Below are 20,578 nucleotides of genomic sequence, written 5' to 3' on the forward strand. Positions count from 1 at the left end.
AGTTGAAACTATAACGTTAACCATGTAGGATCTGGGTTTGGGGCGGGCACATAGATTAAGTGACCATGTCTCCTGGCTACAGAGATCTTGTGTAGCTGTAGTATGGAATGCCACAGGGGACATAGGCACAGAGTTCTCCATCTCTGGGGGGCAGCAAAGATGGCCTTTCAGAGGAGGTGGACGCTAACACAATGCTAACATAAATGCTAACAACAGACTGAGGACATCCGCTGTCTACATTCTGTGCCTTGCTAGCTTCTGGGCTTTGTACATTGTGTGCATTTTTGCCTCATTTAGACCTCATTCTAGTCCTCAGTTCTGCTTGTTTCTTGCATTTTACAAATGGAAAACGTGAAGCTCGGAGAGGTTAAGAAACCTTCTCACAGTTATTCAGCTAAAGGGTAAAGATGGTAGGAACACTCGGAATGTATGAGCCCTTGGAGCCTTTGGCCTGCTCACTCTGCTACCCAGCCTCTTTGGAAGGTCAGATTTGAGGTTTTCAAGAAAAATGAAAAGGAATGGAAATGTTTGTTTAAAAAATGCACGTTTATGCTTATATATGCATTCATGTGTGTGCAAATGTTTGTGTGTTTAGGTGTTGTTTCTCAAGATTCTGTCTACCTGGTTTGGGGGGATGTGAAGGTCCTTCCTTCCTTTTTTCCTTCCTTCCTTCCTTCCTTCCTTCCTTCCTTCCTTCCTTCCTTCCTTCCTTCCTTCCTTTTCAGTGTCTCTCAGTGTTGTGGAATTCACTGACTTGGCTAAGCTTGCTAGCCAGTAAGGTCCAGAGATTTACCTGACTTTTCCTCCCCAACAGTGGAATTACAAGAACATTCCAGCATGTCCTACTTTATCACATGAGTTGTAGGGACTGAGTTGTACAAGCACTCACTGACTGTGCCATCTCTGCAACAGCAAAATTTAATGTATGTATAGATTTGGTATTATTATTTTGGTCACTGTCCCTCATCTGACTGACAGGACCAGGAAGGCAAGAACCATTCTAGGCCGGTACCAGCACACAGTAGGTGTGCAATAAATCAATGGTGAACAAAGAAAAAATTCTACAGACTCCACCCTTTCCCAAGCTTATATTTCACATCATGGAAAGATGAGCATGTTTGTCTCACCAAATTAGTCTGGCAACCTCTGTGTCTAAAAACGGACACTATCACCAAAGCTCAACAATTTTGTAATTAGCCACATGGGATGTTTCTTTACAGGCAGCAAAAATTTTCCAGTACAAATGATGAGGTAATCTCAGAGAGCAGAAATTCTCTTTCCTTTCACCTCATCACCTCTGGTACTTAGTGTGTCTGGATTCTCTTTAAGGGCTTGAGATTCATTTCTGGTGGTACTCATGTCACCCAAGGAGAGATGAGCGGGTCACATCAGCACAGACAAGCCTGCACTTGGCACTTAGCCTCTCTGCTGAGATGTCAGGCCACTGCTCAGGAGGAGGAAGGAGAGAGCAAGGCATGGAGACAGCCTTCTCCCGGGGAGTATGTGAGCAGTGCCAATAAACTGTCAAATAAAATTAAGGTTCAAAACATACAGCCTTCAATTTGATTTCACTAAGATGCTGGCTGCTGCTCAGAGGGAGTACAATCGATTCTGTTTTGACAGGTCTTCATGCGTGCTAAGCAGTAATAGTCTCCGCTCTGTGGATTAGTAAAAGTTCACCTTCATTTGCAACTTAACTGGGACCACAACGGGGTGAAATGATGCTTCCAATTTCATCAGCGCTCTGCCCCTTAGGTCGCCTTCTCGCTCAATCTTCCTCTCATTTTTTGCTCGTTCACCTCACATTACTCTCTTCTTCCTATTTCTCAGCATATTTGGTGCTTCCCACTTTCATTTTCCTTTCTCTACAATATCAGTACAAACCTGAGGTCCGCCTCCTGTACCAGGCACTTGCATTTGCTGTGTGTGCGCTACTCAATTCTACTGACAGCATAGGAAGCAGGTGGGATTGAATCACAGGACAGATGAGGAAGCAGATGCTGTTCCTGTGATGAAGCGTTTGCACAGCTGAGAAGTGGGGAGATGCACATGCAAACCTGTACCTCTGTGACTGTCACAGCCCATGCTGTTTCCATGACACCCTTGCCCTGAACTCTGGTAGATCACTGGAGCATTCTGGGAAGCCCCAGAAGTACATATGGTAGTCATCACTACCAGATACCCATTTCATCAACCTCTAGGGTTCTCTGGGATGTGGAGGAGCTGCCCAATATTCAGGTCCTCACCATCTTTCTTAGTGCACAAGCAAAGTATCCATAAGGCATGCAGTAGTTAGGCTCCTCAGGCTGCTAGATGTCCTCTCCCCTGCATCCTGCAAGAAGAACCTGCCTTTCTGAAGTCAGTGATGTATCAAAGGATAATGTGTCTTTGTGTTTGTGACACAGGTGGGCAAATGGGAGAACCAGACCCTGAGCCTGAGACACGCTGTATGGCCGAGGTACAAGTCCTTTTCTGACTGTGAGCCAGACGACAACCACCTGAGCATCGTCACCCTGGAGGAAGCCCCCTTCGTCATTGTGGAAGACATCGACCCGCTGACGGAGACCTGCGTGAGGAACACGGTGCCTTGTCGGAAGTTTGTCAAGATCAAGTGAGTTGCGGGGATGCTCTTGGCTGAATGTGTTCGGTCCTAGCTAGGAGCTTTGCAACAGTCTGCACAATCCAGTCATAATATCAAACATATCCCCTGGTTATGATCATGTAGATTAGCAGACTCATATGCCTGGAGATCTGCCACGTATGCACCTATTTCATTCCAATGTTGACACGGAGTAGGGGGTTTTGTTCATGGGAAAGTGAAACTAGCAAATTATAGGAATAGTAAGAAACTCTTCAGGGTTAGAGAGATGAATTGGTTGGTCAAGGGCTTGTCTTGTAAGCACAAAGACCTGAGTTTGAGCCCCCAAACCAACATTAATATTAATAATAATAAAAAAGCCAGTGAGGCGTAGTGGCACACTAGGAAGGTAGAGACAAGTGGATTCCTAGGATTCACTGGACAGCCAGCCCAACCTACTTGTTGAATTTCAAGTTAGTAAGAGACCCTGTCTCAAAATAAGGGGTACAGTTTTTCTGAGAACCACCCAGGTTTGTTCTCTGGCCTCCACATGTGTACACACCTACACAGACCACACCCCCCCACACACACACACACCACTTACACAAATAAAAAAAAACAATGATTAAACCTGTTTAAGACCAGTGAGGAAACAGGAAAGATGGGATTCAAATTCGGGGCCAACAAATGGCATCACCACCTCAGCTGCCCTTTAGTCTCTTCTTTAACGACTCCCTCGTTTTTGTCCCCTCCAGCACGTTCTTTCTGTCTCTTATATTTCGCAGATGGGTTCTTTACTTTTTAGGTTTAAATTAAACCTGCCTGGGCTTGGGGCCATGCTAGTCTTGCACATGACTTTTAGGTGGGTTCCAGGTGGGAATGGGCTGCATTTGTGCCCTTTTCTCTTTTCTCACACTGAAGAGGAAGCTGATATAGTCAGTTTAGGGTTCTCCTTCATGTACAGACCCTTTGGGGACACAGATGCATTTATGGTCAAGACAAGGATCTTGCAGTCACATGTTGAAAATGATTAGAGACAACTCAGTCAGTGAAGGACCAGGGCAAATGAATGCTGTTAGGCCTTGTGAAGGGAATCCACAGGGGATGTGACAGGAGAGGCTGGCCTATGTAAGAGTGTTATAGATCACAAGGTAAGTAATAGTGTTGCGGTCTGCAGGATTATGCAGTGAGATTTCAGATGACAAATCAGAAGGTCAGCCCACCAGAAATATGTGTTCTGGTGGAGACAAGCCCAGATGCAAGGCTCTGGGGATACTGTGTTTGAATGGTGGCTGTTCCTGCTGTGACTCCCTTGTGAAGCCTAGCACTCTGCTTCTTCAGTGGGACTCATCCCAAAAGCTTCAGCACTGTATTAGTCAATTAGTGGACACAGTTTCTCCCATGCACTGGTATACTGGATGACTTTTACCCCAGGTTAGACATCTGAAGCCTGGAAGAAGAACATCCAGAGACCCTATGATGAGAAAGAGTATAGCAAGCTTGATAAACCACAGGGAACCCATTGAAGGCTGGAGAGGAGGGAGCTGGAGGAATTGTGGGAAAGAATGTAGGAAAGGGGCTCGAGCTTAGGGGCTGGAGTCTGTGGGCTGAAACTGAGCAGATGAAGAAAGCAGTGTCTTCCACAAATCAAAAAGCTTAGCCTCAGCGGGGTACCTCTGACCACACAGCCCTCTGCCCAAAGCAGCCAATCAAGCAGGGCTCCTTGTGTTTCCCAACTCTAGGGGAGGAGTTAGAGTGTAAAGTCAGTCAGCTGACTGGGAACCTATAACCTATCTCAGCGGTAGAATATTTTAGCACTCCAGAAAAGGAATATGGAAGTCAGAAGTTCAGGTTTATGCTTGAGTATATAATGAATTTGAGACCAGCCTGGGGTACATGAGTTTATGATATGAATTATATTATATTATATTATATTATATTATATTATATACACTATAGTCAGTAGTTTTGGAGGCAAAACCAAGTAGATTAAAGTTCTAAGTCACATTTCTATAGAGAAACATGAACCCAAATAAATTAGTCTCTTTAAAAGAATTGACTCTTCTATTGAAGATTAAACAGCTTAATATATTCAAGTTTGTAGTTTGGGTTCCTGCAGTGAGGTAGTAGCTTTCAACTTCTCCTTTTCCATGTGGAAATGAGAGGGACTTGCTGTGGTTGTGTGTGTTGGATTTAACTTAGAGCAATAGTTATACCAGGATCCTCTAATGCCAGCATTAACACAGATGAGAGCAGCTGCTTTTCCAGAATCAAAGGGTCTGTGCTGGGCTACAGAAAGATCCCAACCAGACAGGGGGAGCACATTTGTTTTCTTGGCGATTCTCTCATGAGGAAGACCTTTTGTGGCTCACATCGCATCTCTGAAACAGTGGGTTCTCCAGAATCTGAGAAATGAGTTTCCATCGGCTCTGCAAAGTGTTGACGGCATGGAGAGAAAATTGGAAAAATTATTTGCCTTGATCTGCGAGCATAAATGGTCATGCTACCAATAAACTCTTCACCTGTCAAATCATTGAAGGGAAGAGAGAATCCATTTAAATATATATTAATATTTAAAATTATTTTACATAAAATGAATGAAATAATGAAATTTATACCCTGGCAATGCTGAAGCATGCATGGGCAGCCTGTATATGGCGGCTCTGTTGAACTTGTCCATAATGGGTTTCATGGCCTAAGTTGATGAGGATGACTGACCAGGTCTCTTCCTCAAGAGACGTTATTTTATATATTACATATTAAAGTATTATATATCTCTCTGTGTATATAAATATACACACACATATATATATGTATATGTATGTATGTATTGTTAGAAGACACTAGCTTGAAGCAAATGTTCTGGATCAGAACATTTGCTTCAAGCTAGGCTCTTAAGAACTTTTTGCCTCCTCTCCTGCAGTGTTCCTTAGGTGGAGGGGTTGTGTTGGTTGTGTTGGTTGTGTTGTTGGTTGTGTCATAGATGTAGCATTTTGGGGCTGGGAACCCATGGTCAGTTGTTCTCTGTATCTTGACTAGTTGTGTCTTCTGTAATGGACTCTGTCTGCTACATCTTTGATGAGGGGTGAAGCTTCCACTTATCTGTGACTATACAGGAGAATGTTCAGAATATAGGTAGAATTATCCTTGTTTAAGGAAGAGGAAGCACTAGGTTCTCCTCAACATTCCATAGCCTCACCAGTCATAGGTGGTTGGCTAGATTTATAGCACCAATAATTCTTTTATACTAAAAATGCTCTACACACATTTTCCGTAACCATCTGTCTTACTCATCAAGATTCAAAGAAGGTCTGTTTTGGCTCACAGTGTTAGGAATTCCAGTCCATTATGGCAATGTGATGGTTAATACTGTCATTTGATAGGATCTGTTGTCACCTAGGAGATGCCCTTCTGGGCATGTCTGTAAGGAAGCTTATATACTGGGTTTAGTGAGATGGGAAGGTCCATCCTAAATGTAGAAGGCATCATTCTCTAGCCTGATGTTCTGTACTGAATGCCAAGGAGAGAGCAAGCTGAGGGCCAACACTCCAACCTGTGTCTCTCTGTCTCTGTGTCTGTCTCTTTCTATCTCTGTCTCTCTTCCCTCTCTGCCTCTCTCTCCTTCTTGACTCTAGATGCAGTTAACCAGCTGCCTCACATTCTCGCATCCACACCTTGCTGTCGACAATGGTCTGTACCCTCAAACTGTAAGCCCAGATGAGCTCCTCTTTTCCTTGCGTCTGTAGGTATTTTGTCACAGCAACTAGAAAGTTAACTAATACAGCGGGGAAGGCATGGTGGTGAATGTGACCTCATCCACGGTGGTCAGAGACTGTCAGGCAGGAATGTCTGCATATACATCAGACTAAGAAGCAGAGAGTGAACAATAGTGAGGCAGGACCATAAGCCTCAAGAGCCTCCTTCAACAACCCACTTTTCAGTGAGGCTTCACCTTCCAAAAGTTCCACAACCACCCCAAATGGCAGCCATCTATTAGTGACTAAATCTTCTAACATATGTGCCTGTGAGAGACACTTCACACTCAAATTGCACATATCCCTAGCCATCCTGTATGGTGATGGCCTCTCCTCCGGAGCCAGGGAAATCATCTGATTCCCTGGCCTGTAATAGCAAGCCCAGGCTCTGCACACAGTGCTGATTTGCATTGCTTTCCTCCACTGGCCACCCAGGAGAATCGCAAAGCCAGTGAACCACACGTCTTATTGGCTCTCCTCTTTTATTTCTGTCTATGAATCATCTTTGCTTTGAGTAGTGGTGGAGAGCCAAAGAAGCCTGACTATCACTTCTAGGTTTTTCTGTGGTTAAGCTAAACCCGTCACTCACAAGGCTAGGATGGAGCCATCAGACCCTTGCAGTCATCAGGTGCCTTCAGCATAATGAATTTAATTAGTAACCTTGCTTGTCTCTTTCATGTTGTGTCTTTAGGACCTAGTTGCTTACACAGAGGAGGACTATGGGGTGAACATTCACTGCAGCCATCTATATCTAGCAATAAACCTTGTGGTCAAGGGAGGTCACTAGCTCAAAAGCTGGCTGAGACTTTCAGCAAGGCCAGAAGATACCCGTGATACTGACTCTAAAATACGGAGCATCTGTAACTTTTTTCCAACACATCCCAGGAATCTTAGCCAGACAGAGGAAGAGGTATCTGTGTGTGGTACAGTTGCCATGAGGAAGAAAGAGAATCTAATCAGGGCACACATGTCAAAGCTACATATACAGAAAGGAAAATGGTAACTGGACCTGTGATTGACTGAGTTTACCTAAGCTGTTTTTCTGTTGTTTCTCAGCCCACCATAAACCCTCTGTTCTGAGTATTTGGTAGGGGAGAAGCAGGTAGTCACTTCTTATCATTTTGTAACATTGATCCCAGCAGTCATTGTATGTGAGTGAATGTATGCAGATGTGGGGAAGGTCAGGAAAGATCACTAAGGTTGGAGGCTAAGCTAGGGAAGTCACCATGACACATCCAGCCACAGAAAGTCAGATCATTGAGTAGAAGGTTGGAATAGGATCAGGTGTAAAGGTTAAAACATTGAGTCAAGCAAGGACACACATGGACTTGAAATAAGGAAAAAAGATGGAGCTTGCAACCCACTGCCGCTACCAGTTACACTGTCAAACATGCCCACATCCCTGCATGCAGACTCGGATAGACATCTATGAGGCCTGACATATGTTTGTATGTGTATATCTATACACATATTGGTAAGTGTATCTAATTAGATGCAGAATGCACACTCACTAGAAAATGTGGGGGAATATTTCAAAAGCATGGGAAAGAAAAAAATATCCCTCCCATCAAACAAACTACCCTTCCTATTTCATTGCTTTTCTGGATGGCATTTTGAGAGGTTTGATTTTGCGTAGCTATGCTTATGTTTGTATTTCTTGGTACCCTACTTTTTCATAAGGCATGGAAGCCTTTTCCTATTTTGATCTTGAATTTCCGTAAGCACTATTTTGATGCTTAGTTAACAATTCACTGTGAAAATGCATGAACAGTGGAGTTTTCTGATAGAGCAGGTATTTCACGACTGTGGGACTCACCTGCAGGACTGAGCTAATAGGACGCCCATTGGTGCAAGGTAGAATTAATTGAGTGTAGTGCCAAAAAAACCTTGATCTTCTGGTAAGGCTAGCTGGGAACAATATCCTGCTTGTTTTCAAAGACCATGGTGCTTCCTTTGGTTGTGAAAGATTTATATGATGTCTCTAGAACCTGACCTGTCAAATGAGTCAAGCCAGGTGACTGTAAAGAGGAGTGAGCAGAGCCATGGGAGGTTAAAAAGTTACCTTCAATATGGCAATGCCATAAGAATATTTTTTGCCTATGTATATGTATGAGGTGTGTGGGGGGGTGTATGTTCAACTGTGTGGACACATATATCTATGTATGTGTGTATGTATACTTGTCAAGGCCTGAAGCTGGCATCAGAGGTCTTTCTTAATTGCTCTCTACTTTGTTTATTGATGGAAGGTCTCTTACTGAACCCAGAATTTACCAGTTATTCCTAGCCTATATAGCCAGTTTATAATCTGACTTTTGTGTGGGTTCCAGGATCTGAACTCTGATCCTTATATTTGTGCGGGAAGTGTTTATACACTAAACCACCTCCCCAGACCCTGCTGTGTCTTCCAGGACTTTTTCCTGCCCTAAGGTGTTGTCTTTCAGAGACATCATCTTTGCATTTCATGGCATGCATTTGCACAGGAAGACTGGCATAATAAACCCTCACTGGACTGGCAGCTCAGCCAAGAGATAAAATCCATAGCTCCAGAATAGGAGGACGCTCAGGGGCCCTGACACTAAGATGCTTTCTTAGGAGCCCCCAATTCTCCCGTAAAGATGCAGAAAAACCCTACTGTCCTAAAGCCTTTCAAATTCTTTGCTCCATTTTCCAATACATTTATTTTTCTAAAATCAGTTTAGAACAGATGGCAATACTCTGGTTTAAAGAGGTTTTACATGTTCAAAACTCTTGAAATGTAAGTGTTGGTAACTCTCCTCTGGTAATGGGTGTGAGCTATACCAAATTCAGAGAAATGTCATGGAGGTGAAGCCCACAGTTTACCAACCCTTATGAAAGTACTTAGTCAATCAGCACCACTCAATAAACATCAGCTGTTATTATTCAGCAGTTTGGGGCCTGCAGATGTAGCTCAGCTTATAGAGGGCTTGCTTGGTATGCAATGATTTGTATTTTTGGCACACAAGAGGTGGAGATGTGAGAATCAGAAGCTCAAAATCATCTTCAGCTCCATAAGGAGTCTGAGGCCAGCCTAGGCTATATGGAACCCTGAATCACAAAACAAGAAGTCCAGGAGGTAGCTTAGTGGATAAGAGTGCAGGACACGAATGCTCAAAGACCTGAGTTTGAATGCTCAGCACTCATGTCAAAAGCTGGGTGGGCACAGCTGCATGTTCCTGTAACACCAGCATTGCACAGGGGATGGGAGGAAACACACCACGAGAGATTGTTAGCTAGCCAGTTTAGCCAAAATGGAAAGTGCCTTAGATTCAGTGAGAGACCCTGTCTCAAGAGAGCGAAGTGGAGAGGAATAGAAGGCATGTAGTATTCTCCTCTGACCACTGCATACATGTCCACTAACACACACACACACACACACACACACACACACAAATGAAGACTAAAGAAGACTTTCAACATTTGCTTTTAGAACTCATTCCCCTTTATGAGCTTCCAAAAATATCATCTCATCCAAAAATACAAATGTATATGTAGCCAAGAGCGCAACCTTTCAAGAGTAACTCTCTGTGATCCTGGGTTGTCTTGGCAGCAACTCGACCAATGAAGGGATGAATGTGAAGAAGTGTTGCAAGGGGTTCTGCATCGACATCCTGAAGAAGCTGTCCAGGACTGTGAAGTTCACCTATGACCTCTACCTGGTGACCAATGGGAAGCACGGGAAAAAGGTTAACAACGTGTGGAATGGGATGATAGGTGAAGTAAGTCATCTTTGCTACCTCCAGATTCTCATCCCATCAGAGGGCTTGGGGGCTGGTGGTGCTGGGAAGAGATGGTGAAGGCGATGCTCTTTCTTCCGTCCAGGTGGTCTACCAACGAGCAGTCATGGCCGTGGGCTCACTCACCATCAACGAGGAACGTTCTGAAGTGGTGGACTTCTCGGTACCCTTCGTGGAGACCGGAATCAGTGTCATGGTCTCCAGGAGCAATGGCACCGTCTCCCCTTCTGCTTTCCTTGGTATGTGAGTTTTATAGTAATGATTGCTTCTCTGGAAAAAAAAAGATGCAGCCTTTATCCTGGTTTGGTTAATTACCTCAGTTGGTAAAAAGCTTGCTGTGTAAACATGAGGACCAGATTTGTTCCCCAGGTCTCAGGTGGAACATTCCAGAGAATGTTACATTTGAGCTATTCCAACTAATGGCCACCCTATCCCCTCAGCTCGTACTTTTCATTTATCTTTAACTTGGGCATTTCTGCTGATAAATACCATCACATATTTAGATACTGGTCTTGATTATGTAGGCTGAAAATTAATATATTGTTAAAACCATGAAAACATTAAAAAATAAATTAGCCTGTCGGCCTGCAGTTAATTTAAATAAGCTATAGACCTTTATTCACCCTCCACACATACACTTTCCAGTCCACTAATCACTCATCCACTGGAAGTAATGGGACTGCCCAGTGATTTATTCTAGAGCTATAATAAACATAAATAATCTGAGGACTACACACTGACACGAGTAATGCACTCTTAGTTTAGAGTGTGGCTATCCTTGCCATATAATTTGTAAAATAAGAAATGCTTTCAGCTTTCCTTTCAACAATTTCATAAATGTGTTTTCATGAAGGTAATCAAGGTGCAGCTGCTCTTCCTATTGTCACTCCCCATGAGCACGGGACTCTATGCCCTGCCGGGAGTCACAGCAACTCTGTGGCACCCAGCCAAGCACAATTAATTTCTTCTTTAAAGTGACTATGTGGTCATTATAAATTATTTTCTAGAAGTTATCTTGTAAACATCATGAAGTTTGGATTATTAACTTTTCCTTGCTATTCATATATAAATGAGTTTGTCCATATTTGGGAAGGTAAAGACAAGATGTTTATCTCAGGAGAAAAGCTCAAAGAGTGAGGGAAAATGGTTTTTTATTAAGGTCAACTAAATTTGTTATACTTTTCCAGAGACAAAAAAACATCATTAGAGAAAATCACAAGGGCTGGAGAAATGGCTCAGTGGCTAAGAGCACTTAGCTGCTCTTGCAGAAGATCTGAGTTCAGTTCCCAACACCCACATGGCAGCCTGCAATGGCCTGTAATTCCAGTTACAGAGAAGCTGACACCCTCATCTGACCTCCATGGGCACTGCATATATTGGTGCACATAGACACACACCCAGGCACAAACACACCCACACTGAATAAATAGATATGGAGTTAAATCAATAAGTGCTTGAATTGCAGACTCAAACTGACTTGTGGGTGCCAACTGCAAACCTATAATTTTGCCCTCTTTATCTTCGTTTATGCCATGTCAGCAGTCAGTAGCGCTTCCTAACCACTGTGCCTTGAGCAGTGTTGACTAACGGGATTTTTGGAGACTGCCTTTTCAAAGCAGCATAGGGAATGACCATTTCATTTCTGATAATCCAGTTAAGCTGTTGAAATACTTGCCACTCACTGCATTTAAAAAGTCATGTACTTGTTATTTCAATTTTTACAACCTGTGTTGGTCTAATAACAAGCTGGAGAAAGACATATCTTGCTATGTTCTCACCTTTGTCCCTTTGTTTGATACAGATTCTGGGATCCATATCTTGAGGGAGCCTCATTACAACAGAAAAATGCAACTGACTCCTCCTGCCAGTAATGCGGAGTCTTTGTCGGTGTGAGATAGGCATCTGCTTAGCTTCTTTTGCGGCTTCTTCTTCCTGCCCTGCCCATCAGACTGTTTAGCACAATGCAGCTGCCCTGGGGGTTAGGAAAAGATTGGGAGAGAACTGAATCCATGCAGTGACGTAGAAAGAAACGAGTCTTTTTCACAAAATGCTCCATGTCCCTGAACCAGAGAGAACTTTTTTCCAGCACAATCTGAGACAAAGAATATCAAGTGCCTTGTCTTATAAAAATGGGTCGCCAATGTTGAATCTGGCCTCAACCCAATTTGGGTAGATTTTTTTTTTTTTTAAATCTTACCTGTGTCTGTAGAGTATCTCCATAGGAAGTCAACTCTTTTGCCCAATTTGACACTCCTTCTTCATACTGTCTCTTTAAAAATAAAATGAGTTGTGTGGGGAGGAACTGCTTTCAAAGCTGTTTTTATGCAGTAGGCTTCACACTTCTCCTGGTCTCCAGATTACATTCCTCTCTGACTGGCTGTGCACCCCTTATTTACAGACATCATGGGCAGATTTTGAAAGTCATAATCAGCCGAGCTAAGCTCCATTTTTCCATTCATGGGCTCAGCCGTGCAGAGAGCCTAAACACTCAAAATCTGATTGTGCCGGTCTTCGTTATTTCCTATTCTCTCTCCTCCATAAACTCCATTAACTCACTCGGGAAATGTCGGTCAGGTAACGCCGCTGAGCTTTTGTGTAAAACCATAACCAGCAGCTCTTCAAGGACAGCGATGGCATCTCTTGTAATACTGCTATCCAGTTAATTCTAAGAGCTTGCTGAGTAGGTTAGATTCTTTGATCCACAGAAATGCTAACTTGGAGTCTCCCACACTGAAGTTCCTTCATAGCTAAACATTGAATCTGTTTGAAACCACTGGAGGATATAACTTGCAGCAATTTAAGATATTTCTGGGTCATGCCTCAGATGCTATGGGCTAGTTCACTTACATTCCTTTTCATAATGCTCTCCTCTCTCTCTCTCGTGGTTTGCAAATAGCAGGATACAAACTCGTTCTTCATCTATTAAAACCAGAATACTGGGTCAATATGATGGCTCAGTGGGTGAAGGTATTCACCACCAAGCCTAACCACTGAATTTGGTCCCAGGGACCCACAGGATGGAAAGAAGGAATTGATTTCTCCAAGTTGTCTGATAGCTTCCACAATTGTTCCATGGCAAGCAAGTGTGTGTGCATGCATGAGGGCGTGCACATGCACGCACACACACAGACACACACACAACATACAAGTGATATATCACAAAATAAATAAAAACTCAATAAAATTTAAAATGAGACTCTTGAAGCAGAACCTTTGCTTTCTGAGGCATGATCACAAGCCGAGAGACTAATGATGTCACCTTCAAGTGAGGAAACATTTGGATCAGTGACTGGGATCACTCTTCTGGCTAGTATGTTAGTGACTAGAATGTATTCTGCCAAACAAAATCTGCTGCAGATTTAGAAGTCCTGACACAGGAGCAAAATGCTGTAGTGATTTCCCCATACTTTTAACGATGTTATCAGGTCCTACAGAGAAATGGGAGCTAATTAGTAAGTGTGATTTTATTAACTGAAGCTGCTTTTTCAGCACCGGGGACAGAACATCACTCATCATTTCTGGCTTTAATGTGGAATCTGTCGCCCCATCCGCCATGTGGTGTATGAAGACAGCAATTAAGAGTGCTGAAGGTTTTCCTCAGGAAAGCTCATGCGCTCATCATGTCTGCCGGCAAGACACGCCTTGCCATTAGTACACCCTACTCGCAGAATTACTTTAATATCTTCATTCTTGATGATTAAATACTTTTTTGATTTCCTAATTATCCATCTACTTATCTTCCTTTTGGATGCACCTCATTACCAGGTTGCAGTGATTCCAGGAACATAATGGTATTTATTATTCTAGCTGAAATCAGCTAAGATAAATTTCAGCTGCCGCCTCGATTCCTTACGCTCATTTTTGTGTTAGGCAAGGAAGTTCTACCGTCACCTGCTGCCCTTTAACATAGTCACACTGCTGAAATAGAATCCCAATTCATTTGCTCCAGGTTCTGAATTATCCAACATCATTAAGGTTTGGACATATCACTTCCTTGCTGTACATTATGATCACCTCCCTGGAACCTGCCTGTGTCGGGGACCCACAGACTCTATTCCTGACTAATTAACAACCTCATAAAACTTGTAGAAATAGTAAAGCATTTGCCACCCAGCGGCTTTGTCACCCTCACTACGCTTTACTCAAGTGTTTTCTTCTGGGAAAAGGCTTTCGGTTCATCTGTGTCTGGGGTGATATCCTCCATTTGATGCAATCAGTTGGAGGTATGTCCACTAAGATATTTTTTGCTGGATTTTCTAACCCATCTATATCATACATGATAACACAGCTTTAATCGGCTAATGTTCATATTCTCAACCAGGTTGAGTGGAAGTGTTCATTTATATACAGGATCCCTGACCTTTCTAGAATGTCGTAAGAGACTTAGAACTTTGTATCTCCCACACTTCTGAGATACCTGCCTACTCTATGTATAGTGAACTATTACGATGTCTTATCAGGGAAGCAACTGTTTACCAATCTAAGCCCTCATCACCTCTTCTCTCAATGATGTCTTATTGACTTATTCCATGAAAGTAATAGCTCCAAATGACTTTTGAAGCCCATCACCCACCTCAGTAAGACTTGTAGGCCACAGAGATCTTATCCATCTGTAGCAGAGGGTGGCAAATTGTGACCTTCTAATATTCTTGCCAATGCTATGAATTTATAATCCTTTATGACAGGTTATAATTATCTATCTACTTCTAAAATTTCCCATAGATCTTCACCACTAGTATATAAAAATTCAAATGAAAATAAAAATTTAAACCACACATTTGTGACTCCATATACTACTAATCTGGGTCTGGCTTGTTTCTCCCCAGCTCTGATATTCTGGATGGTTCTATGATCTGTGGCCTATTTGTTTGCAGTCTAACACATTCTTTCTCTTCTTATTATTCTTTTTCCTTACATTACCCTTGACCTGGTTTGTATAATGTCACATTCTCTTCTCTATTTTTATCATCTCATGTGCAGTCTTATGAAGTTTCTCAAGTCATTAGAAAGAATGATTTCACATATGAATGAAAATGACTGGCTTCTTTGGAATGATCAGATTTGATGGGTTGGTGAGTGGGCTTCCAGCTGGAGGTGGGGAAGAACTACTGATATGCATTTGTCCCTTATTTCTTTCCCAATAGAACCCTTCAGCGCCTCTGTCTGGGTGATGATGTTTGTGATGCTGCTCATTGTCTCTGCCATTGCTGTCTTTGTTTTTGAATACTTCAGTCCTGTTGGCTACAACAGAAACTTAGCCAAAGGGAAAGGTAAGGAAGTCTTCATATATCTGATGCAAAGGGAATGCTATTTCAGAGCTAGGAGGGTGGCTCAGGATGTAAGGTGCATACATGCTGTGCAAGCATGAGGACCTAAGTTCATATCCCAGCATGCATGTAAAGACCAGATGCTATGGTGAGCATCCATAACCCAGCGCTGGAGGTAATGGAGCAGAAACAGGCAAATTCCGGGGCCTTACTCACCAGACATTCTAGTCAGTTGATGAGCTCTAGATTCAATGAGACCCTGTCTCAAAAATAAGGTGTAAAGCTATAGAGGGAATATGCTCAGCTTTGAGCTCAGGCTTCCACATGTGCATGACGTGAGCTCTCACAACTGCATGCACCCTCGTGCGCATAAATGCACAACACGCACACTCACACATGCACACACGCACATACAGAGACAGAGAGTTTTAGTTGTAGAGCACTTTCCCCCACATTGCTGCATGGCTGTGGATAATCTTCATAGGAATAGAGTTGGCACATTGACGTGACATGTATGATCTGTTTACTTGAATTGAAAATAGGCTTTGAGCATGAAATATTTTAATCTCATAATTTGAAGTCAAGAATGGTTAGGTAAAAAACATTGATATTCAATTGGTTGAGACAACAGAGTTGAAGGAATTTTGGCAATTTATTTTTAAAATGTAGATCAAAAGAAATATTAAAATCACAACAAATCTCAGTTTCAATCTATGCAAATAAAATGACCTGATAGATTCTGCTTTAAGAACATTCTTCAAACTAGTGAGTCTTATTTGCATCGTTTGACAATAAATGTAACTATAGAGTGGTGTATTTCCCCAGAGTTAAATTTTCCCCTCAGGCCTACAGTACTTCCCCAGCATGTGAACCGCTCCCAAGTTTGGTACTCCAGCCACAAAAAGAAAAGAAAAAAAGAAAAAAGAAGAACTTGATGTCTCAAATGTCCCTTCAGAAAAAGACATCTTTTAATTCAACACATACATGTGTAACTTGGAAGATTTAAACAGTCGAGAGGTCATGGGAATTTATTAGGGACGCTGTTTCATTAAAGCATTCTCCTTCTTAGCTACTGAAGAACCATGAGTACTGTATTAGCCATCTCCCCAGCTCCAAAGGGCCTTGCATAGATAAAGGTGTGTTTAAGGAAGGGCTGAAGCAGGAAGGAGCTTTCAACACAGTGGTGGTGAGCTGACTCCCCTGATGATCACACGAAGGGGAAACAGGATTTCCACCAGCAGAGTCTGCAGTGGAGGGCTCACACATTCTACGCGTGGGCATTTCCTGAGTATATTCTGTGTGCCAAGCCCCATGTGGGTGCAGGAGACAAGGTGAATCAGATGGTGGCTTCCTGACTCTCTTGGGTTTTAGGACTTAAGTGGGGAGACAAGAGGTAACGACATTAATCAGCCATTAATTAGTTAATTAAGCATTAATTAGGCATCTCAAATAGTAACGTGCAAGACGAATCATTGGTGACGTGGGGGCACTGCTTTAGCTAGGGCGCTCAGACAGGAAGGGATTCAGAACCAGCGATGCACAGCTGAGAGCTAAAGGAAGATCTTAGCTATGAGAAAAACAGAAAGAGCCTTCAATTAACAGCAGCCGCAGCGCCAACAGGAAAGTGTGGAGCTGGAACCAGGCCTGACAAGTGGGAAGAAACAGAAAATGAAAGCAGGCCTAGTGGCGCAGCCCTGTCATTGCAGCTACCATAGTGGCTGGCATAGAGGTTACAAAGGCCATCCTGGTAACAAAGCAGGTTCTAGACTAGTCTGGGGAAATTGTAACAGACCTTTCAGAAGGGCTGGTGTGTGCAGGACCCTGGGTTTCACTCCTGTAATAAAAACACATACACAAACAAAAAGATGGAAGACCTGAAGTTGGGAGAGAGATGTGATGGGGATTCCCCAGGGGAGTTTGAGGTGGGGAGTAAGTGATGAGTGTGATCAAAGTACGTGGTATACATCTATGAAATTTCAGAGATAATAAAGCAAAACAATTAGGGTAGCTGGGACTAGTATAAAGGCTATGAGGGTGGAGACCGGGGGATATACTGGTGATACATCTAGGAGAATAAAAAGATTTGAAGAACATTTTCTTCAGTGGTTCGTCCCTTGGCCAAAGTGCGCACTGGAAGCTCATAAGAAAGCTATCTAAAGAATACTAAACAACCCAGCGTACACCCTCACCTCTTCCATGCTTGCTCCTCATGAGGGCCCTGCTCCTGTGCGTGTGACAGCTCAGGAAGCGAGAGCTCCTTGTCTCTCTGTGACATGTTACATTTCACTACACTTTATGGGTTAAATCACATGGTGCAGTAACATTATTCACGGATCAGGAATCCCCCAAAGTGTTCCCAGGATCCCCCTTTCAGCCTCCTGTGTGTGACTCCTTAATAGCTGTCACTGCTGGTCAGCCCTTCTGTAATTAAGTAGCCAATGAAGTTAGTAAATTGATTCAAGTGTTTCTGACCTCTTGAAAATAAATCCAGAAAATCATAAAATTAGTCAAAGCAAGTCAGGGGAGATTGAGATCGAGAATCATAGGGTTCGCCACATTCTCCTTTGTGCATTGCGCGTTGGGCATTGTGGCTGTGGGGAGCAAGTCCAGTGTCCAGTGGAGAAAGATTCTTTTCTTAGGTCCCTGCCCAGAGCTTCTTCCCTCCTTCCAGCAGAACCCTCTTCTGCTGCCTTATTTATTGCCCACTCTGCTAGCATTGCCAGCTGAGGTCTTGGTAGATCATTTTGTCACATCTTCATTTACTTAAATGACATAAAAATTAACCTTTTTCTTAAAGAAGGCATTTTTCTCTCTCAGGGTGAAGGCATAAATTGATTTTCTTTCTGGTACAGCGTGAAGTCTGAAAAACCTTAACTTGAGTGGTTTGCTATCCTCATATGCCCCCTCCCAATAAATATTGTTCTGCCTCCTAATTAAATCTGTCACTAGGAACACTTAAACCGAAAAAGAACACACTGAAGAGAAGATTCAGATGACTAAGGACAGTGATGTGATGTCAGAATTAGGCTCCAGTGTCTGTTCCTGAACGCCTCCATCCGGAAGGAGTCTGATTCGTATATTGTGCACACTTCCCTTGTGAATCTGAACCGGAGCAACTTCCAGGGACAGCTGTGTTTGAACCCCAGCATGCTCTTGCCAGGTTGAATGATCCTAGGGATAGCCAGCAGTGAAGCAATCCCCACCCCACCCCATACATGCTTCTGCAGGTTTCCTTTACATCTACTTTACGTATTTTAATTATTTGAGAATTTCATAAAAGCGTATCCCCAATTTTCTCCCTTTCAAGTTCTCCTTTACATTTTTTAAGGAGTTTGGTTTCCCCAAATGGAAACCAAATCCAAATTTAAAAACATGTCCTAACACCACTTTTCACGGAAAACCCATTTTGCATAACTATTTTCTTTTTAAGAAATGTGGTAAAAATCCAGTTAGATGGAAATGTGAGGAAAATGCTAATTATCTTAAAGCCAAAAAGAAGTTGACTACAGTAAGCTTCTGGGGATAATGGAGTATCATAATAGTGCCAGGCTTCTGTCTTCCACCCCTCCAGTGCTACCGGTGAGTGCCACTGTACACACTCGCACGCGCGCGCGTGCACACACACACGCATGCACACACAAGCACTTGTGAGAATGCTGTAACTACTCTTTCTGTCTCTGCAGCTCCCCACGGGCCTTCTTTTACAATTGGAAAAGCTATATGGCTCCTCTGGGGCCTGGTCTTCAACAACTCTGTACCGGTCCAGAACCCTAAAGGCACAACCAGCAAGATCATGGTGTCAGTGTGGGCCTTCTTTGCTGTCATTTTTCTGGCCAGTTACACAGCCAACTTGGCTGCCTTCATGATCCAGGAGGAGTTTGTGGATCAAGTGACAGGCCTCAGTGACAAGAAGGTAAGGGACCCCTTTCCTTGCTGGCTGAGTTTTCATGCTAACTACTGTTCTCAAAAGGGGTGATTTAGGATTTAGGGATCAACTGTCTATTCTATAACCTAAAAGCAGGAGATTTCTTCCATAAAGTGAGTATTTATGAAATAAATCAGAGACACCATCTTAAATGCCACTGCCTGGTGTGTAACCGGTTCTGAATCCCAGCTTCTGTGTGGTCACTTCTCACATTTATAAGATCTTAAGGATGCTTACACCGTGGCTGTGCAGCACCAAATCACCCTGCAGCATTGGCTGAGCACAGGGGTCTCTCCACTGTCTCTTCTTAGATGTTCTTCAACAATCCTGTCCCATAAGCTGGGCTCTGTAGCACCTTCCCTTCCCATCCTGTCTCCTCGTCCTCTCTCCCCATCCTGTCTCCCTGCCCTTCTTCCCCGTCCTCTCTCCCTGTCCTGCACTGGATCCCAGAAAGGGCTGTGTGGTTTGACTGAATTTTCAGAACCTCACACGGAGGCTGACGAGAGGTAAAGTGGGTTCATTCTCCTATTGAAATTTTAGCTCAGGAAACAAATCCTGAGTTGCTGAACTCAGCAGTGCTGAGCCTGCAGCGCAGCGGAGCTTTGCTGTCTCGTGTGTGAGGATAATTTGTCTCTTTATAAAACCTCCCTGTCGCATCTTGTTGACATAAGTCTGCGTCTACCCTTTTGGCATTCATCAACAAACTGCTGAGTATAAAATCAGTTTGTGAAAAGCCTTCAGCGCTCATGCACACACTCTTGGAGAAATGGGCACACGCTGTCCTAGAAACAAAGACAGCGAGAGGTCAAAGATGGAGTCACCTTCACAGGCGTGACTTAGGAGTGTCAGGCCTCTCTCAGAGGGCTGGAAAACTCCCACACAGCTGGAATAGTTGCCCTTCCATTCCAACCTCCTCCTCTATATTCCCTTCATCTTGCTCACCAAAGTTCCCTTCCCTGTTCCCACACACTCCAAGTTCATTCCCACCAGAGCGCCTTTGGGCTTCCTGGTCCCGTGTGGACCGGTTTACCCTTATTTTCTCGTGGCTGCTCTTTTTTGAATTTCAGGTTGGAAAGAAAATATCAAGCCCTCAGAGAGATCTTGAGGTGAACTACTGGGGTGAACTTGACAGCCTGAGCCAGAGCTCTGAAGAAACCTGAGATTTTAGTAGGAAGAAATAAACAGTGCACAAGTAAACAGGAGCGGAAAGGGAAGTGCCCGGCAGAGAAGGACCTTAAGGGGTTAAGTTGATTAACTAAAGCGTCTCAGGAAAGAGAAGCTCAGAGCTGGTCAGTTGT

At 43.3% G+C, this 20,578-nt stretch overlaps 1 protein-coding gene across 1 annotated transcript in view; it reads left to right on the forward strand.

Annotated features, from left to right (window-relative positions):
- Grin2a (glutamate ionotropic receptor NMDA type subunit 2A) overlaps positions 1-20,578 on the forward strand; it is a 421,718-nt gene that overhangs the window by 313,294 nt on the left and 87,846 nt on the right. Inside the window, exons 6-10 of the mRNA XM_057773629.1 lie at positions 2,406-2,611; positions 9,902-10,070; positions 10,174-10,327; positions 15,233-15,358; positions 19,039-19,268. Coding sequence (XP_057629612.1) covers positions 2,406-2,611; positions 9,902-10,070; positions 10,174-10,327; positions 15,233-15,358; positions 19,039-19,268 — 885 coding nt within the window. The remainder of the gene's footprint in view (positions 1-2,405; positions 2,612-9,901; positions 10,071-10,173; positions 10,328-15,232; positions 15,359-19,038; positions 19,269-20,578) is intronic.

This window comes from Chionomys nivalis, chromosome 7 (genome assembly GCF_950005125.1).
Source record: "Chionomys nivalis chromosome 7, mChiNiv1.1, whole genome shotgun sequence".
Taxonomy (NCBI): domain Eukaryota; kingdom Metazoa; phylum Chordata; class Mammalia; order Rodentia; family Cricetidae; genus Chionomys; species Chionomys nivalis.